Raw genomic sequence first — 19012 nt, 5'->3', positions numbered from 1 at the left:
GCCAATTTGTGCATGGTTTATAAAATTGTAAATTGTTTGGCCCCACAGCCATTGTGTGACTTTGTTCACACTCGCTCGTTAAGCTCCATCAGGTCCACTAGGATATCCTCAATACTGGATTGCACTATACCATTTCGCCGCACTGTAACGGGGCAATCAGCTTTTCTGTAAGAGCCACAAACCAGTGGAATACCTTACCTGATACTGTAAGGAGCAGTAGCTCTCTCAGAGTCTTTAAAGCCAACCTGAAAAATCTGTTAAAAGCTGCTCAGCTCTGTAACCATTAACTTGGGCTCTCTTCTGGGTGTGTGTATGTGGGATAAGGGGTGGGTGCGTGGGTGGGGGGCGTGTCGGGGTGGGGGGGATTGCACGCAGATGTGTGCAGCCATGTTGTTTTAAATTGTGTTTTAAATATCCGTGTATTTCTCTTGTTATTGTATTACCTGTTACTGTATTTTTTTTATTGTGACTTGCCAAGGGACTGCAGATGCAAATTAGCTTAAAGCTATAATCTGGTACAGTGCATCAGATGGCAACATTTATGTTTTAACTGTAAACTGTCCCTTTTTAAATAAAATTGAATTGAATTGAATTCCCGTTAGCCATCAGAGATCCTGTTGGGTTTCATACCTGTGTGCGGGGGTCCCAGGGAGAGCAGCTGGGTCTTCCAGGCGGTGAACTCCGTGATACAAGGCTCCACCTGTGTCCGGACGTAGCGCAGGCTCTGTGGAACAGTGGGCTGGCTGTCGGCGCTGCCCGCACACACCGTGGCCGTGAACAGCTGCTCCATCCAGGGCATCTGAGCCGCCACGGCTCCCAGCCGCTCCAGCGCTGAAGAGCACGTGCTGAAATCACTCCTGCCATTTAAAACATCTTTAGTGTTTGTTCTTTTGGCATTTTTTTTATTTTTCAAACGTGGGACTATTGGTGCTTTTCCACTAGTACCTACTCAACCCGACTCGCCTCGGTTTGGTTCTTTCCCACTAGGGGTCTAATGTGCAGAGTAGATACTTTTCTATATCTATTCTGCCGAGGTTCTAAGCTGCTGAGTTGGATGTATCTGACATCATCACACTACAGACCACTGATTGGTCGGGGGGTTGGAGTCAGACGTCTGAGTCAGGAGGAGGAAATCAGAGAAAGAGACTCTGACGGATTCTTGTTCATTTTATTGCAACGGCAGCAAAAGTCTGTTTCATGATCCAACTCTGGATGCAGATGTTCATAAACCTGGTGCTGAGGAGAGAATTAAAAAGGGATGTAGACGGGTGATAAGGAACGACCAGATCTACCAGGAGCTCTGTCTCTTCATAGCTGCTCACGGCTCCAGCTGACCTTTCAGCAGCCGAGACTAGGGGTGGGTTAAAAATATAGATATATCGATATTTTATCGATATGCATGTGTAGGAACGATTATCGATACATAAATCCAAGTATCGATTAAAAAAAAAAAAATTTTTTTTTTTTTTTTTAAAATCCCGATTTTTCCCCCCATTTTATCACCCAGTGCTCCTACCTAAGTCAGTCCTGGGCATTGCTCCATCTACCAACCCCGGGAGGCCCTGCACTGAGCTCATCCCTCCTTACTTGAGGAGTGAGCAGGCTGCTTCTTTTCATCAGGCAGGGTGGGGTTTCTCTGGCCGGACGTGGCGCGTGGAAGGATCATGTTATTCCCTTATTGTAACCAGAATATCGATATCGAATCGTATCGTATCGGATATCGTATCGTCTTGGCACCTAGTGTATCGGAATCGTATCGTATCGGGAGGTCAGTGATGATACCCAGCTCTAGCCGAGACAAACAAACAAAAAAAAAAAAAAAAGCGTCACCACTTGAAGCTTCGCTCACTCTCATTTTTTAACTTGATATCAAACACAAGTCACAGATCCAGCAGCACATCTACAGGACTGTCTCAGAAAATTAGAATATTGTGATAAAGTCCTTTATTTTCTGTAATGCAAAAATGTCATACATTCTGGATTCATTACAAATCACTCACTCACTCACTCATCTTCTCCCGCTTATCCGTTACCGGGTCGCGGGGGCAGCAGCCTCAGCAGGGATGCCCAGACTTCCCTCACCCCAGACACCTCCTCCAGCTCTTCCGGGGGGAGTCCGAGGCGTTCCCAGGCCAGCCGAGAGACATAGTCTCTCCAGCGTGTCCTGGGTCTTCCCCGGGGTCTCCTCCCGGTGGGACATGCCTGGAACACCTCCCTAGGAAGGCGTCCAGGAGGCATCCGGTACAGATGCCCAAGCCACCTCAGCTGACTCCTCTCAATGTGGAGGAGTAGCGGCTCGACTCCGAGCTCCTCCCGGGTGACCAAACTCCTCACCCTATCTCTAAGGGAGCGTCCAGCCACCCTGCGGAGGAAACTCATCTCGGCCGCTTGTATCCGCGATCTTGTCCTTTCGGTCACTACCCAAAGTTCGTGACCATAGGTGAGGGTAGGGGCGTAGATTGACCGGTAAATCGAGAGCTTCGCCTTTCGACTCAGCTCCCTCTTTACCACGACGGTCCAGTACATCGACCGCATTACTGCGGACGCTGCACCGATCCGCCTGTCAATCTCACGCTCCATTGTTCCCTCACTCGTGAACAAGATCCCGAGATACTTGAACTCCTCCACCTGAGGCAGGACTTCTCCACCCACCCGGAGAAGGCATGCCACCCTTTTCCGGTCGAGAACCATGGCCTCGGTCTTGGAAGTGCTGATTCTCATCCCTGCCGCGTCGCACTCGGCCGCAAACCGCCCCAGCACATGCTGGAGGTCCCGGTCTGATGAAGCCAACAGGACAACATCATCTGCAAAAAGCAGAGATGAAATCCTGAGGTTCCCAAACCGGATCCCCTCCGGCCCCTGGCTGCGCCTAGAAATCCTGTCCATAAAGATTATGAACAGGACCGGTGACAAAGGGCAGCCCTGCCGGAGTCCAACATGCACCGGGAACAAGTCTGACTTACTGCCGGCAATGCGAACCAGACTCCTGCTTCGATCATACAGAGACCGGACAGCCCTTAGTAGAGGGCCCCGGACTCCATACTCACTCAGCACCCCCCACAGAATGGCACGAGGGACACGGTCAAATGCCTTTTCCAGATCCACAAAACACATGTAGACTGGTTGGGCAAATTCCCATGAACCCTCGAGCACCCTGCGGAGGGTATAGAGCTGGTCCAGTGTTCCACGACCGGGACGAAAACCGCATTGTTCCTCCTGAATCCGAGGTTCGACTATCGGCCGTAATCTCCTCTCCAGTACCCTGGCGTAGACTTTCCCCGGGAGGCTGAGAAGTGTGATCCCCCTGTAGTTGGAACACACTCTCCGGTCCCCCTTTTTAAACAGAGGGACCACCACCCCGGTTTGCCACCCCAGCGGTACTGTCCCCTTCCTCCATGCAATGTCGCACAGGCGTGTCAGCCAAGACAGCCCTACGACATCCAGAGACTTGAGGTACTCAGGGCGAATCTCATCCACCCCCGGTGCCCGGCCACCGAGGAGCTTACGAACCACCTCGGTGACCTCGGCTTGGGTGATGGATGAGCACGCCTCCGAGCCCCAACCCTCTGCTTCCTCAGTGGAAGGCATGTCAGTCGGGTTAAGGAGATCCTCAAAGTATTCCTTCCACCGTCCGACAATGTCCCCAGTCGAGGTCAACAGCTCCCCACCAGCACCATAAATGGTGCCGGCAGAGTACTGCTTCCCCCTTCTGAGGCGCCGAACGGTCCTCCAGAATTTCCTCGAGGCCGACCGAAAGTCCTCCTCCATGGCCTCCCCGAACTCCTCCCAGACCCGAGTTTTTGCCTCCAAGACTGCCCGAGCCGCGGCCCGCTTGGCCTGCCGGTACCTATCTACTGCGTCAGGAGTCCCACCGGCCAACATAGCCCGGTAGGACTCCTTCTTCAGTCTGACGGCATCCTGTACTTCCGGTGTCCACCACCGGGTTCTAGGATTGCCGCCACGACAGGCACCGGAGACCTTGCGTCCACAGCTTCGAGCCGCCGCGTTGACAATGGAGGCAGAGAACATGGTCCACTCGGACTCGATGTCCCCCGCCTCCCCCGGGATCCGAGAGAAGCTCTCCCGGAGGTGGGAGTTGAAGATGTCCCTGACAGAGGGCTCAGCCAGACGTTCCCAACAGACCCTCACAATCCGTTTGGGTCTGCCCGGTCTGTCCAACTTCCTCCTCCGCCAGCGCATCCAACTCACCACCAGGTGGTGATCAGTTGACAGCTCAGCCCCTCTCTTCACCCGAGTGTCCAAGACATGCGGCCGAAGGTCATTACAAATCAACTGAAATATTGCAAGCCTTTTATTATTTTAATATTGCTGATCATGGTTTACAGTTTAAGAAAACTCAAATATCCTATCTCAAAAAATTTGAATATTCTGTGAATCTTAATCTTAAACTGTAAGCCATAATCAGCAATATTAAAATAATAAAAGGCTTGCAATATTTCAGTTGATTTGTAATGAATCCAGAATGTATGACATTTTTGTTTTTTTAATTGCATTACAGAAAATAAAGAACTTTATCACAATATTCTAATTTTCTGAGACAGTCCTGTATATCATCTCCTCCAGGTTCTACATCTTTAGTGTTGTTGTCTTCTCCGTTTAGATACACAATCAAATACGTCACAGCAGCTTCTCCAACCTCCTACTTCTGATCTGGGTATTGAAAAGAAACGAGGGCAAGGTGAGTAGAGTCGGGCTGAGTCGTTACTAGTCTAAAAGCAGCATAAGTTTTACCATGTGTGGAGGACTCTGCGATTGTCCTGCTGGCTCATGGATCCCAGCTCCTCCTTCAGGCTCCGGGTCTGCTGCAGCGTCTGAGCGACGGCCTGGTGCAGCCGGCTCCACGCCGCGTCTCCCCTCCTCATGGCACAGCCGGGAGGCTGGCGCTGGGCCGGCAGGGGGGACGGGCACCTCAGGGTGTGCTGGCTGCAGCTGCCGTCCTGCTCCGTCTGCTGGGGGGCTTCAGGGCAGCACTGCAGCAGCCAGGCCAGCTGCTGCAGCAGGGCGGCACACTGGCCGGCCAGGGCGTGGCCTCGGCTCACCCAGTCCTGCAGGGACTGCTGAGGGGGCAGCGTGCAGCCCGGGCCCTCGCCGCTGCTCTGCACGTGCTCTTTCACGTCCAGGACGTTGCTCGTTAGCCTCCTGAATCACGGGATGAAGTGACAGAAGACAACAGGAAATGTTGAAGTCTTGTATCAGCCTTAGAATGAAGGCAACACATGCTGTATGTTTCTATATTAGTTAGAACTGGGGGAAGATTTTTTTTTCCATTATACACTTTGAGAAAAAAGTCGAAATGTCGAGAAAAAAGTAAAAATGTCGAGAAAAAAGTTGAAATGTCGAGAAAAAAGTAAAAATGTCAAGAAAAAAGTAAAAATGTTGAGAAAAAAGTAAAAATGTCGAGAAAAAAGTAAAAATGTCGAGAAAAAAGTATAAATGTTGAGAAAAAAATAAAAAACGACGAGAAAAAAGTAAAAATGTCGAGAAAAAAGTAAAAGTCGAGAAAAAAGTATAAATGTTGAGAAAAAAGTATAAATGTTGAGAAAAAAGTTGAAATGTCGAGAAAAAAGTAAAAATGTCGAGAAAAAAGTCAAAAGTTTAGAAAAAAGTCGAAATGTTGAGAAAAAAGTCAAAAAGTTGAGAAAAAAGTCAAAATTTCGAGAAAAAAGTTGAAATGTTGAGAAAAGGATAAAAATGAAAAAAGAAGAAAAAAAAGAAGAAAAAAAGAAAAAAAGGAAAAAAAAGATCAAACATTTTTGAAAAAGCTCCAGGAGCCACTAGGGTGGCGCTAAAGAGCCACATGCGGCGCTAGAGCCGCGGGTTGCCGACCCCTGCAGTAGACTAACATCATTAATCCAGTTCCAAACAAAGGTACCTGGTTTTCTTCAGATCATCTAATCTCTTTATTGATCACATCCATTATAAGTACGTGAACCTATGGACTATCTTCTCCATTTTTTCTCATCATATCTCATAGCCATAATTTTTGTCCATCGTTCTTGTAGTTTGTTGTGCTGGCCCCCTTCTTTCTCTTCTGTGCATGTTTGCAGGCCGGAGCTTCAGGAGCTGCGTGCTGACCTGCAGTCCCCCCCTCTGTGATCATCTTCAGGGTAGTTGCTAGGAATTCTGGGCCCCCTTAAAGAATATTGCCGTGGGCCCTTTTTTTTTTGTTGTTGTTTTTGGCTACTCAAATGTCACACTAACACATCTTTACAAGACCACATTGAACACATCATGATAACGTAACGGACGTTCGTTTGATGCTCATAATTACTGATTAGGCTAAAAAAAAAAAAAAAAAAAAAAAAAATGACTGATTAGGTTTGAATGCATCATAATACAATCCACTGCAGACAGAGACAGTCACTGTAGTAGCAACGTTATTAGTAACGTTCAGTTATCGACCTTTTTTGATTCATGACTGGTCCAGTCTTGAGTGTAGCCCAGCTGGATGACAGCTTAGTTTCAACCAGGGCCGGTTGTATAAAATGATGACTAGGCTGCATCTCAGATCAGAGGGGGTGCACATGCCTGGCACGTTATTCAACACTAAATTATGCATTTTCCCATAATTTCAAGCAGAATGATACTAGCAACTAGATGGAAGCTGAACTCTGTAAAAGCCCTTCGGGCTTTGTTTCCTCCATGCACTGTTTAAAAAAATGTTTTGCTAAATAAATAAATGAAATGAAATGAAAATTCTCCTTCACAGTTTTCTACATCCTCTTGGCATTTCCCGCGGATATCAAGGGCAACAGGTTCAAGAACATTTCCAAGGTGAGCTACCTGAGGGAGATCCAGTGCTCGGTGAGCGCGGCCAGCCGGCGCCTCTGCCGGAGGAGCAGCTTGAACAGGTGAGCTGCAAAACCTCTGCAGCGGTCAATGTTCCCCACACCCAGCTCCTACACACACACAAACAAACATCAGGCTGCAGGGCTAACGTGCAGGGAGCAGAACAGCTCTCTCTGGTAGGAAATGTTTGCGTGCGGGTGCATGTTGGCAGCGCTGCAGGCGGAGCCACTCACCTTGGCAGCGTTCTGCAGGGCCGTCTTCAGGGCCGTCCTCCTGGCCCACGAGCGGTAGAAATACTTCTGACATCCGTCCCATGCCGTCAATAACTCCGTAAATAACCTGCAGCAACAATCATTCAGAGAAAACAACATCTCAGAGGTGGAAAAAAATGATTACTTGTCCGTACAAAAGGATATTGACCTCACAGGTGATTTTAATAATAAATACATAAATAAATAAGAGGCAGCAGTTGATGAGAGTACAGTAATCCCTGGTTTTTCGCGGGGGTTACGTTCCAAAAAGAACCCGTGATAAGTGAAATCTGCAAAGTAGCAACCTTTTATTTTTTTTTTTACAATTATTATACAAAGCGGGAGAAAACGGGAAAAAATGAAAAATGATTATGAAAAAAAAAATACAATAAGTACAGTAGGACAAATAGTGACTGGTGTGTATTTCCCTGCTCTTCTGATGCTGCTGCATCCTGACTCTGTAGCGTCTTTTTCTCCTAAACCCGCGGTGCAGGGGTGTTTTTTCCAGAGAAGAACATAGTTATGGGTCGTTGTTGTCGTTTTTTTTTCTTCTTCTAAACCAGGGGTCGGCAACCCGCGGCTCTAGAGCCGCATGCAGCTCTTTAGCTGCATGCGGCTCCTGGCTCTAGTGGCTCCTGGAGCTTTTTCAAAAATGTTTGACCTTTTTTTTCTTTTTTTCTCTTTTTTTTCTTCTTTTTTTCTCTCGAAATTTTGACTTTTTTCTCGACATTTTGACTTTTTTCTCGACATTTAAATTTTTCTATCAACATTTCAACTTTTTTCACGAATCTTTGACTTTTTTCTCAACATTTCAATTTTTTTCTCGACATTTCAACTTTTTTCTCAAGATTGTACTTGTACTAGTACAAGATTGTACTTCTCAAGATTGTTTTTGGTCCAATATGACTTTTCAACATTTTGGGTTGCAGACCCCTGTTCTAAACCGACATGCCACCATGGATTATATCTGAGACTGTAATGAACGATTCATCAAAGGTCCCGTTCTTGAGCTGCTGCTGAAGCTCATTGGCCGTTCTCAGCTTGTTGCTAAGCAACCAACGTTATTGACACAGGAAGTGAAGAAGCGGCGAGACTGTTTAGCCAATCAGAATGCAGAACACGATGCACAATGCAAATCCGTGAAGCAGCGAGGCGTGAAAGGTGAACCGCGTTGTAGCCAGGGATTACTGTACTTATCAAGGCAGGGGTCAGGGCATGAGTGAGTGTTTACGTTTTCTCCGCTGGGTCCTGGTTCCCCGCAGCAGACAGAGCCGGCAGCATCTCCAGCGGCGGCATACAGAGAGTCTTCACCGGGTCAGCTATCCTGTTCCACGTCAGGCCTTTCCGGTACGACAGGCCTGAGCGGGAAACGCATGGAGTTGATACAGATGTAGGATTACGGTGGAGAGGAACAGAACATGTGAACGGAGGGAAACGTACCGATCTCAGAGAGCATCTTGAACAGGTCAGACAGCGCTCTCTGCTTCTGCTGCAGGATGTGCTTCACCTCCGTCTTCTGCTTGTCTTTATCTGCTGTGGTGTCTATGGTGAGAGTCTGCAGCTCCTGCAGGTTGCTGATAATTTCACCTTAGGAAAAATAAGAAAAAAGATCAGTATGTGAAGCAAAGTGAGGTGAGGCAGCCCTGGGATGTAATCCTGACTATTAAACACAAATGAACAAATCTCTTTCTTAACCTGGTTAACGAAGCTTGGCCTACTAGAGCAGGGGTCGGCAACACAAAATGGTGAAAGAGCCATATTGGACCAAAAACACAAAAAAACGAATATGTCTGGAGCTGCAATAAAAAAAAAAAAAAAGAAAAAAAGTCTTGTATAAGCCTTAGAATGAAGGCAAATGGCGAAAGGTGAAATGTCGAGAAAAAAGTTGAAATGTCAAAAAAAAAAAATCGAAATGTCGAGAAAAAAGTCGAAATGTCAAGAAAAAAGTCGAAATGTCGAGATTAATGTTGAAGTAGAATTTCGAGAAAAAAGTCAAAATTTCGAGAAAAAAGTCGAAATGTCGAGATTAAAAAGGAAAACAAAATAGGAAGAAAACAAGAGGAAAAAAGGAAAAAACAAGAAGAAATAAAAAAAGGTAAAAAAAAGGTCATACATTTTCTAAAAAGCTCCAGGAGCCACTAGGGCGGCGCTAAAGAGCCTCATGCGGCTCTAGAGCTGCGGGTTGCCGACCCCTGTACTAGACGATATAATCAAGCCTGTATGTCTGGCAGGGATGAACCGGGAACAGCTGAGCAGCTGGAATCACATGTCAGGTCAAATGGGACAATGTCCCGCCCCCCCGCAATATCCAGCGGCTGATCTCTGCTTGCACACGGAGAAACAGAGAGGGATGTCATGCAGGGGTCCCTGTCCCAACCTGCAGACACAGGCCTCTCAAAATGACCTTTTGGAATACAAATGGGTTTTCAGGTGAGTTTAAAAGTGGACAGTGAAGGTCGAGGACAGGTAATTCCAGTTTTTTTTGTGTTTTTTTTAGCTCAGTTCAAGTGTAGAAACCATCATGAAATGTATTATTGATTAAATACACTTCAGGTTCAGTACTTTTACATCATCGCTCAGTACAAACACACTAATGCACACAACAACCACAAGACACACACACACACACACACACACACACACACACACACACACACACACACACACACACACACACACACACACACACACACACACACACACACACACACACACACACACACACACACACACACACACACACACACACACACACACACACACACACACACACACACACACACACAGCTCAGTTCAAGTGTAGAAACCATCATGAAATGTATTAATGATTAAATACACTTCAGGTTCAGTACTTTTACATCATCGCTCCAGGTAATTCCACAGTAATGGAGCAGACAGAGACGGTCCTGTCCCCCCCCCCGGAGCTTCCTCCCAGACCTCAGTACCTGCAGTCCCTGCAGTCCCTGAGCTCTACAACACACGGACCAGGGGAGTGAAGCCAGTGTGTTACGCGTCGACGCGTACCACACGCCGTAGGCACGGCGTCGTTTTGACGCGGAACCATAACTCAAGCTTTAGTTGGCTTATGCGTTGGGCCGGCTCTGGTCGTACCTGTGAAGCAGTCCAGGTCCTCCACCAGCTCGGGCAGCGGGTCTTTCTTCAGCAGCTGGCAGCACATCTTCTTCATCCTCCTGGACAGGACCGGCAGACGGGCCTGCAGAGACGCTGCTGCTGCTTCAGCGCCGTCTCCCGGCTCCTCACTCTGGAATTAAAACGGTCAGAAAACAGCCCGCTGGTGAGAAGCTGGTTCTTCCTGAGCTCAGGAGTGGCAGCAGTGAGAGGCCCGTGGGCGTTTCTCAGACCTGAACTTGTAGATCTCTGCCCTTCCCGGGCAGCGTGTCCTTCAGCACGCGATGGACCCGATGAACCGGAGTCTCCTTGGGGTCCAGGTCCACGCCGTCCAAACCTGCGCTGCTTCCTTGCTCTACCAGAGCAGTCACGCTGGGACCATTCAGAGCCTCCTCAAACTTCTTGACGAACTTGAAGAGAGTGCTGAAAGAGAAGCAGCGGTTAGCCACGGCTCTGTTTGCACCAGTGATCAGATCCTGGGAACCTCACGTACCGGTGGGTCTTCTCCACCGACTGCTTGATGGACCAGAAACTGACGTCGTTCCATTTGGAGATCTTGACAAAGTCCTGCAAACAGGAATGTCCCCCCAGTGGACGTCATTAAGGAGCCGCTCATGAAGCATGGCATGTTTATGTGTAAGCTGCAGCGGTTACGGGTGTGGCGGAGGAGAGGGGTTCATACCTTCAGCTCCTTCTCGATGGGCTGCCTGAGCTGACTGACTTTAGTCTGGACGGCTTCAGAGAACTGGCTGTAGTACTTGTGAAGGTTCCACAGCAGGCTGGACAGAGACTCTGCAAAGCAAGTGCATGTTACCAACCAAAGGCCTTTCAGCTGCTCCACCCCGTCCCAGGTAAAGATGCGGTAGAGCTGCATCTGTGCGGTACTCAGTGAAGGAAACAGCATGATACGTGAACTTCCCACTCTGACCTCTTTCACCCAACATTTTAAATCATGAATATTGGAGGAACAACACTGTTATCACAACCAGGCTTAAACTGGTGTAGTTTGTTTTAATGTTAATTATCTGTTTTAATTCGTAAGTACTAGGGCAATGTGCAATGCAACACACACTTTGTATGTCACATAACTTGGATACTCTCAGTACCATAATATTACCATCGCTGGTATTTCATTATCATAATATGCATTTTTTTATTCAAGTCACTTTAAACTCAAGTCACTTTAGATACAATCCATACTGCTTTTAAATGCTGCTAAATCTATTTTGCTACTATGTATGTTTTATGTTTGTTCCCTTGTTTGATTGTATTGTTTGACTGAATAGTTTTTATGTTTTCTGTGGGGACTGCGGGTGGAAACTAGCATTTCTGCTAAAACCCGGTGTATTTACACTGCTTACATATGCATTGTCCCTTCTATAACATTTTTTTTTAAAAAGAGACAGAAACTTGTTTTTTGAGTGACTTCACTGCGAGTTCAGCCATCAGTAGCTACCGCAGAACCGGGTCTTCACATGCACACCAACAGGGAGAACTAAGAAACGCTGAAACATAACTGGCATTCACGGCAGAGTCTCTTCAAAGTCTGAATGCTGATGACAAGGTTGCGATGCTAACATGAAGTTGCTAAACGCAACTGCTAAGCAGAAAGTGACCAGCTCATCGAGTGCTGGGATTACCCTCACATATGTGAGGGTATGATAGATTAACTAATTTGAGGGTATTTAAAGTAAAAAATTCAAACTTTCTAACAGATGAATGATGTGGTTTTATATCAGAATGTCAGAATTTTTGTTTTTTTCCCCCTCAAATGGCCCTAATGAGGCGTCATATACCGTATATAAGACGACCCTGATTATAAGACGACCCCCTCTTTTTCAAGACTCAAGTTTGAAAAAAGACTTTTTGAACACCAAATTAAATTTTTATACAGAAAAAATAATTACAGTACATCTGAAACAAATGATTATAACAACATGTTCAAGAGAAAAGCATGTTATTTTGCCTCGTTCAAGTCATCATCTTGAAGTTTGCATCATAACTTCTCCTCAGCTGCCGGTTTACCTGCCGATCTTCCACCCACTTTTTCTCCAGATTGTCGCTACATTTTTCCATTTTCTGTTATCTCTTCTCTTATTTTCTTCTCTTTTCTTTCTTACCGCTCTTTTTTATTTTTCTTCTTTGTGCTACCGCTATTTTTATTTTTCTTCTTCGTGACAGGGGTTCGCTTTGGTCTGGGGAGTTAAGTTCAGCATTCGCTTTAAAGATATCTGGCACCATCTGGTGTTGTGAGTGGGTATACAGGACTGCCTCAGAAAATTTGAATATTGTGATTTTCTGTAATGCAATTACAAAAACAAAAATGTCATACATTCTGGATTCATTACAAATCAACTGAAATATTGCAAGCCTTTTATTATTTTAATATTGCTGATCAGGTTTACAGCTTAAGAAAAGTCAAATATCCTATCTTTTTTTAATTGCATTACAGAAAATAAAGAACTTTATCACAATTTTCTAATTTTCTGAGACAGTCCTGTAATGTCTAGACCCCGAATGTAGGACGACCCCCACTTTTTCAGTCTTATTTCAATGCAAAAAACACCGTCTTATATTGGGGCCAATATGGTAAAGAGGATAAACAATGTAGAAGTAGTGTTTGGTATGGGTGGGAGTCTGCGGCTGTGGGTTGGGTTGGTCATCCTTTAGCAGCGTTGCAGGGTCAGTAGGCGTGAGCGGAGTAAGTTCTGCGCTGAACGGGACAGAGCGGGTTCTAACCTTGTCCGGGCCGGCCCGGCACCAGCAGCAGGTGGCAGTGGAAGGCCAGCAGCATCCGCAGACGGGTGTGGAACTGGCCCAGGCTGGAGCCCTCCACGAAGGCCTGCAGGGTGGAGGACACGGAGGACAGAGACAGCAGCTCCACCTCCTCACCTGCACACGACAACAGCTACTCTCAGACACCGGCAAGATTCCTCAACTTTTATTTCTTCATGCTCAGCTAAACTAAAAGTACATTTTTTTTTTTATCATAAAATGTGCCATGTTTATTGTACAACTTACCATTTTAACCCTTGTGCTGTCTTTGGGTCAAGGAAGGAGGAAGGAAGGAAGGAAGAAAAGAAGGAAGGAAGGGAGAAAAGAAGGAAGGAAGGGAGAAAAGAAGGAAGGAAGGAAGGAAGGAAGGAAGGAAGGAAGGAAGGAAGGAAGGAAGGAAGGAAGGAAGGAAGGAAGGAAGGAAGGAAGGAAGGAAGGAAGGAAGGAAGGAAGGAAATAAGGAAGGAATGGCAAAAAGAAGCAAGGATGGGAGGAAAGAAGGAAGGGAAAAAAGAAGGAAGAAAGGGAGAAAAGAAGGAAGGAAAGAAGGGAGGAAAGAAGGAAGGAAGGGAGGAAAGAAGGAAGGAAGGGAAAAAAGAAGGAAGGAAGGGAGAAAAGAAGGAAGGAAAGAAGGGAGGAAAGAAGGGAGGAAAGAAGGAAGGAAGGGAGAAAAGAAGGAAGGAAGGGAGGAAAGAAGGGAGGGAGAGAAGGAAGGAAGGAAGGAAGGGAAGAAGGAAGGAAGGAAGGAATTGAGAAAAGAAGGAAGGAAGGGAAAAAAGAAGGAAGGAAAGAAGGGAGGAAGGGAGAAAAGAAGGAAGGGAGGAAAGAAGGGAGGAAAGAAGGAAGGAAGGAAAGAAGGGAGGAAATAAGGGAGGGAAGAAGGAAGGGAGGGAGAAAAGAAGGAAGGAAGGGAGAAAGGAAGGAAGGAAAGAAGGGAGGAAAGAAGGAAGGAAGGGAGGAAAGAAGGAAGGAAGGGAGAAAAGAAGGAAGGAAAGAAGGGAGAAAAGAAGGAAGGAAGGGAGGAAGGGAAGAAGGAAGGAAGGAAGGAATTGAGAAAAGAAGGAAGGAAGGGAAAAAAGAAGGAAGGAAAGAAGGGAGGAAGGGAGAAAAGAAGGAAGGGAGGAAAGAAGGGAGGAAAGAAGGAAGGAAATAAGGGAGGGAAGAAGGAAGGGAGGGAGAAAAGAAGGAAGGAAGGAAAGAAGGAAGGAAGGAAAGAAGGGAGGAAAGAAGGCAGGAAGGAAGGAATTGAGAAAAGAAGGAAGGAAGGGAAAAAAGAAGAAAGGAAGGGAGGAAAGAAGGAAGGAAGGGAGAAAAAAAAGGAAGGAAGGGAGAAAAGAAGGGAGGAAAGAAGGAAGGAAGGGAAAAAAGAAGGAAGGAAGGGAGAAAAGAAGGGAAAAAAGAAAGAAGGGAAAAAACAAGGAAAGAATGTATGAGGGGAGAAAAGAAGGAAGGAAGGAAGGAAGGAAAGAAGGGAAAAAAGAAGGAAGGAAGGGAGAAGGAAGTAGAGAGCAGGAGGAAGGAAGGACAGGAGAATGAGGTGATTTTGACCCAAAGACAGTACCAGGGTTAAAACCCTTCTAAACATTGACTAGTCTGTGGTTGATTCCGCTGCGTTTACCTGCAGCAGCTTCCCCGCTCTGCTCCTGCAGATACCGCTCCACCAGCTGGTACAGGGAGAACCAGTGCTTGGTCGACTTCTCCGTGTGGCGCTTCAGGGCGTTGTCCAGACTGTTGGACCAGCAGCTAGCACACAGAGAGACATGTGTGTTACACTCAGCTCCAGAGAGGACTGAAGCTGCTGGAGAAGCTGCTCATTCCTCCCCGTCAGCCCTGATGGGGCGACGGCAGGAGCAGGAACGTTCTCCTCACCTCAGCTCCAGCTTGCGCCACTGGATGATGAGCTGCGTGACGGGTTCCAGGTCCTTCCGCAGAGACACGGAGCGGCTGGCGTTGTTCTCCCAGTCCTAATGAGAGCAGCAGGGGGGGAAAGAGCAAAATGTCCAGCAAATGTCAGAGTTGGAAACTTTCCAAGGTAATTGACAAAAACTGGAAATGTTTTTGTAGTTGAACATATGCGCAGGTGTGTTGACGGACGGCAGGACGGCCCCAGATCTGACCTGAGCTTTGCAGAGAACGATCTCCAGACCGTTGAGGAACTTGGCCAGTGGGCTGGCCAGGCTGAAGGTGGAGATCCTCTCCATCACCACCAGCAGCTGGGAGCACACGCACACACACACGCACGCACGCACGCACACGCACACACACACACACACACACACACACAGGGTTACACTTCAGAAAAAGAAAGATCAACGTTTCATCCTACAGACCCATGAAACGACTCATTGTTTTATGCAGTAATCCCTGGCTACAACGCGGTTCACCTTTCACGTCTCGCTGCTTCACGGATTTGCATTGTGCATCGTGTTCTGCATTCTGATTGGCTAAACAGTCTCCCCGCTTCTTCACTTCCTGCGTCAATAACGTTGGTTGCTTAGCAACAATGCTGAGAACAGCCAATGAGCTTCAGCAGCAGCTCAAGAACGTTGATGAATCATTACAGTCTTAGATATAATCCATGGTGGCATGTCGGTTTATAAGAATCTTGTTGCCCAGAAGAAAAAAGAGCGACAACAATGACCCATAACTATGTTCTTATCTGGAAAAAACACTCCTGCACCGTGGGCTTTAGAAGAAAAAGACGCTACAGAGCGAGTCAGGATGCAGCGGCATCAGGAGAGCAGTGAAATACACGCCACTCACAATTTGTCCTACTGTACTTATTGTATTTTTTTTCATAATCATTTTTCATTTTCTCCAATCGGGTCGTGGTTGGGCTGATCTCCACAATTTGAAGCCTTATATAATAATTGTAAAAAAAAAAAAAAAGGTTGCTACTTTGCAGATTTCACTTATCACTGGTTCTTTTTGGAACGTAACCCCGAGAAAAACCAGGGATTAGTGTATTTCAAACAACAAACATGTTTTTATGTACTCAAATCCTGATAGCAGGTGTTAGAAAATAACCTCCTGTGGGCCCTGATCCTGAGGGGGAGTTTTTAGCTGCCATTGTTTATGTTTGCTCTTCTTCCGGCTCTCGGCGAAGGCGGACACTTTTCTGCTCTCTCCCTTATCTGCCTGCCCTGCTACTGCTTTGTTTGTCTCATCTTCAGAGTCTCTTCTTTTTCACTCCTCTGAAACTCTACAATCATGGAATTGATTAACTGGTCTCTCAGCACAATTGACCAAATTTTTGCGACCAGAAGACGTAAGGGAGCCCTCTTGCCCCGATGGGACATTTTTTTCTGGATACACAATGGATTCCTACAAATACTGGAAGCCTTTGTGCCTCAAGATCCTGTCTGTCGAGGATGTTGAAGATGCCTTCATAATTATATTTATGATAGCAGGATTTCTCCTGATCATCCTCCTGATCGGAGGAGGGGGATTACTTGTCTACCGACAAACGCATAAGACGTCGACAGCTGTTTTGGCTGTTTCAGAGCTGCCGGACGCGGCTGAAGGGTCAAGCAAGGCGATCAACGCTCTGACTTTAACGTTGGGGGAGCAAGGCCGCAATCTGGATGCGATTCTCGAACAGAATCGCAGGCTAGCGGTGGTCTTTGAGCTCATTGGCAAGATGGATAACACCCTGGAGAAGTTGGAAGCTCGGCTTGGCGGGAAGTGATCACAAATTCTTCTGATTGAAGTCGCCATTGATGAACCAGAAACTGAAGCCAGATGGAAAATTACTGGGCTGCCTGTTTTCAATAAAATTGTTGATTCTATAATCTGGCCTTGACAGAGCGGTCCTGGCCGATCGCTCCGGTCACAATCTTCCTGGTGGAATGTAAACATGGTGACTCTGCCCCCACTAGCCCTCCCCTCTCCCACGAACACCTGTGGATCCCTGTCTCAGAACTGTACCGAGCCGCCTGATAACATCAAGGACATTTGGCTGAGAGCAGCTCTGGGCGAAGGTTCACGGACGGACTCATCGCTTCACAGACAGACACTCACTGATAAACACACACAATTCCCTCAATGCCTTCCTCTGCTCCTCCCTCTTATCAGCCCCCCAACAGTCTCCGGGTTTCGAGCGCCAGACGGCGATCACTTGGATGTACTGTGCGGGGACCCCCCTCAAAAACAGTTTTCTAAGCTGACCTAATAAACTTGATTCTGATTCTGATTCTAATAATTGCTCAGGGGTTTATGTTCTGGGTCTCTGGAAAGCGTCTAGAGACGACTTCTGTTGTATTAGACGCTATACAAATAAAACTGAATTGAATAGAGATGTAGATCATTGTTCCGTGGCTCTCCCAGAAGATCACTCACCTGCAGGAGGGCGGGATGCTCGGGCCAGTCCTGCAGCCTCTGCTTCACCGCCGCGCTCAGCCGCTCCAGCACAGGCAGGCAGAGCCGCGCCTCGCTCATGTTGGGGTGCTGGTAAAAGTCAGACGGCCCTTCCGAGGTGACGGACAGACCGTCCGGACCTCCCGAGCCCTGCACCGTGTTCTGGAGGAGGGTGGAGAGCAGGAGCCCGCTCCCTGTCAGCTGCTGGTCCATCTCTGAATCTGTGGAAGGAAACGGTCACGTACACGTCCATGTTTGACATTTGTGACAGTCATCAAAGTTACTCACCGATCAGATGATAGAAGCGCGACATCACGGGGGAAGCAATCTGATAGGAGGACACCAGGGCTCTGATGTGCTCTGTACTACGCTGGGCAGGGGCCGAACTCTGGTACCAGAGAGACCCAGCGTATCCCAGACACAAGCTCTGGTGCACCTGGGTCAGCGTGTTCATGGCACACCAGGACAGAGTCCCCTGACCAGCAGCTTCCTGCTGGCCCTGGTCCTCCTCCTCCTCCTCCGGCCCGGGGTCAGGACCCTCCAGACTGGGCTGGGACATTATATCTGCAAAGTCCTGGAGGAAGTGGAGACATCAGGCAGACATGAGGACATCTACCCAAAGGATGGACTTCTATGATGTGTGCCTGGACCATCGGTCCAGGAGGGAGACCAGGGGACACCAAACACCCCCCTAAACCTCACTTTTAACACACCGGCTAGGCAGCTTTAGTGCTGCCCTAGTGGCTCCTGGAGCTTTTTCCGATAATGTTTGACCTTTTTTTCCCCTTTTTTTCTTCTTTTTTTCCTTCTTTTCTTTCTTTATCGAAATTTCGACTTTTTTCTCGACATTTCAACTTTTTTCTCGACATTTCAACTTTTTTCTCAACATTTCGACGATTTCATCGACATTTCGACTTTTTTCTCGACATTGACTTTTTTCTCAGGATTGTACTTCAACATTAATCTCAACATTTCAACTTTTTTCTCGACATTTCAACATTTCATTTTTCTCGAAGTGCATAATGAAAAAAAAATCTCCCCCCAGTTCTAACTAATATAGAAACATGCAGCATGTGTTGCCTTCATTCTAAGGCTGATACAAGACTTTTCATTTTTTGCGGCTCCAGACATATTTGTTTTTTGTGTTTTTGGTCCAATATGGCTCTTTCAACATTTTGGGTTGCCGACCCCTGGTTTAGGTATTTAGACTTGACACTCCTACATCTATTAAGGCTCCTAAAACCAGCACCATGACGATTAGGGGCCCCTGAGCAGCAGCTTGGTGTCTCCGGTCCAGGGTGAATACCTTGCTGAAGTAACTAGTGGCGCTTTTGCATTAGTCTCACTTCTCCCCGGTTCTACCCGCTATGGCCCCATTTTGCGCTTTCGCACTAGGGCTGAGACGGGTAAAGCCGCTCCAAGTCGATACTTTTTTCTGTAACCATTTCAGCCAGGTTCTTAGCGGGCTGAGAAGGGACTATTTCTGACGTCACCACCTCCTCGCCACCGATTGGTCGGGGGGCGGGGCCGTCACCACCCTCCTCGCCTCTGATTGGTCGGGGGGCGGGGCCGTCAGACGTTTGAATCAGGAAGCGGGAGTCAGAGCGAGGCGACTCGCGGCTTGCAGCGATTTTATTATGAAGCGCAAAACGTCTGTTTGGTGATCCAACTCTGAGGTGCAGATGTTCATA

The 19012-nt window shown here is 47.2% G+C and overlaps 1 protein-coding gene across 1 annotated transcript in view; it reads right to left on the bottom strand.

Annotated features, from left to right (window-relative positions):
* The window catches only part of mdn1 (midasin AAA ATPase 1), a 133672-nt gene that overhangs the window by 23022 nt on the left and 91638 nt on the right, over nucleotides 1-19012 (bottom strand). Inside the window, exons 65-80 of the mRNA XM_061707359.1 lie at nucleotides 17610-17895; nucleotides 17304-17542; nucleotides 15083-15178; nucleotides 14835-14929; nucleotides 14584-14708; nucleotides 12930-13082; nucleotides 10873-10982; nucleotides 10684-10757; nucleotides 10424-10613; nucleotides 10173-10323; nucleotides 8502-8648; nucleotides 8293-8419; nucleotides 7044-7149; nucleotides 6805-6920; nucleotides 4753-5160; nucleotides 631-857 (exon numbers count right to left, since the gene is read on the bottom strand). Of these exons, the coding sequence (XP_061563343.1) occupies nucleotides 631-857; nucleotides 4753-5160; nucleotides 6805-6920; nucleotides 7044-7149; nucleotides 8293-8419; nucleotides 8502-8648; nucleotides 10173-10323; nucleotides 10424-10613; nucleotides 10684-10757; nucleotides 10873-10982; nucleotides 12930-13082; nucleotides 14584-14708; nucleotides 14835-14929; nucleotides 15083-15178; nucleotides 17304-17542; nucleotides 17610-17895 (2650 nt within the window). The remainder of the gene's footprint in view (nucleotides 1-630; nucleotides 858-4752; nucleotides 5161-6804; nucleotides 6921-7043; nucleotides 7150-8292; nucleotides 8420-8501; nucleotides 8649-10172; nucleotides 10324-10423; nucleotides 10614-10683; nucleotides 10758-10872; nucleotides 10983-12929; nucleotides 13083-14583; nucleotides 14709-14834; nucleotides 14930-15082; nucleotides 15179-17303; nucleotides 17543-17609; nucleotides 17896-19012) is intronic.

This window comes from Cololabis saira, chromosome 18 (assembly GCF_033807715.1).
Source record: "Cololabis saira isolate AMF1-May2022 chromosome 18, fColSai1.1, whole genome shotgun sequence".
In the NCBI taxonomy this organism is placed as follows: domain Eukaryota; kingdom Metazoa; phylum Chordata; class Actinopteri; order Beloniformes; family Belonidae; genus Cololabis; species Cololabis saira.
This window is presented reverse-complemented; position numbering and strand designations above follow the sequence as displayed.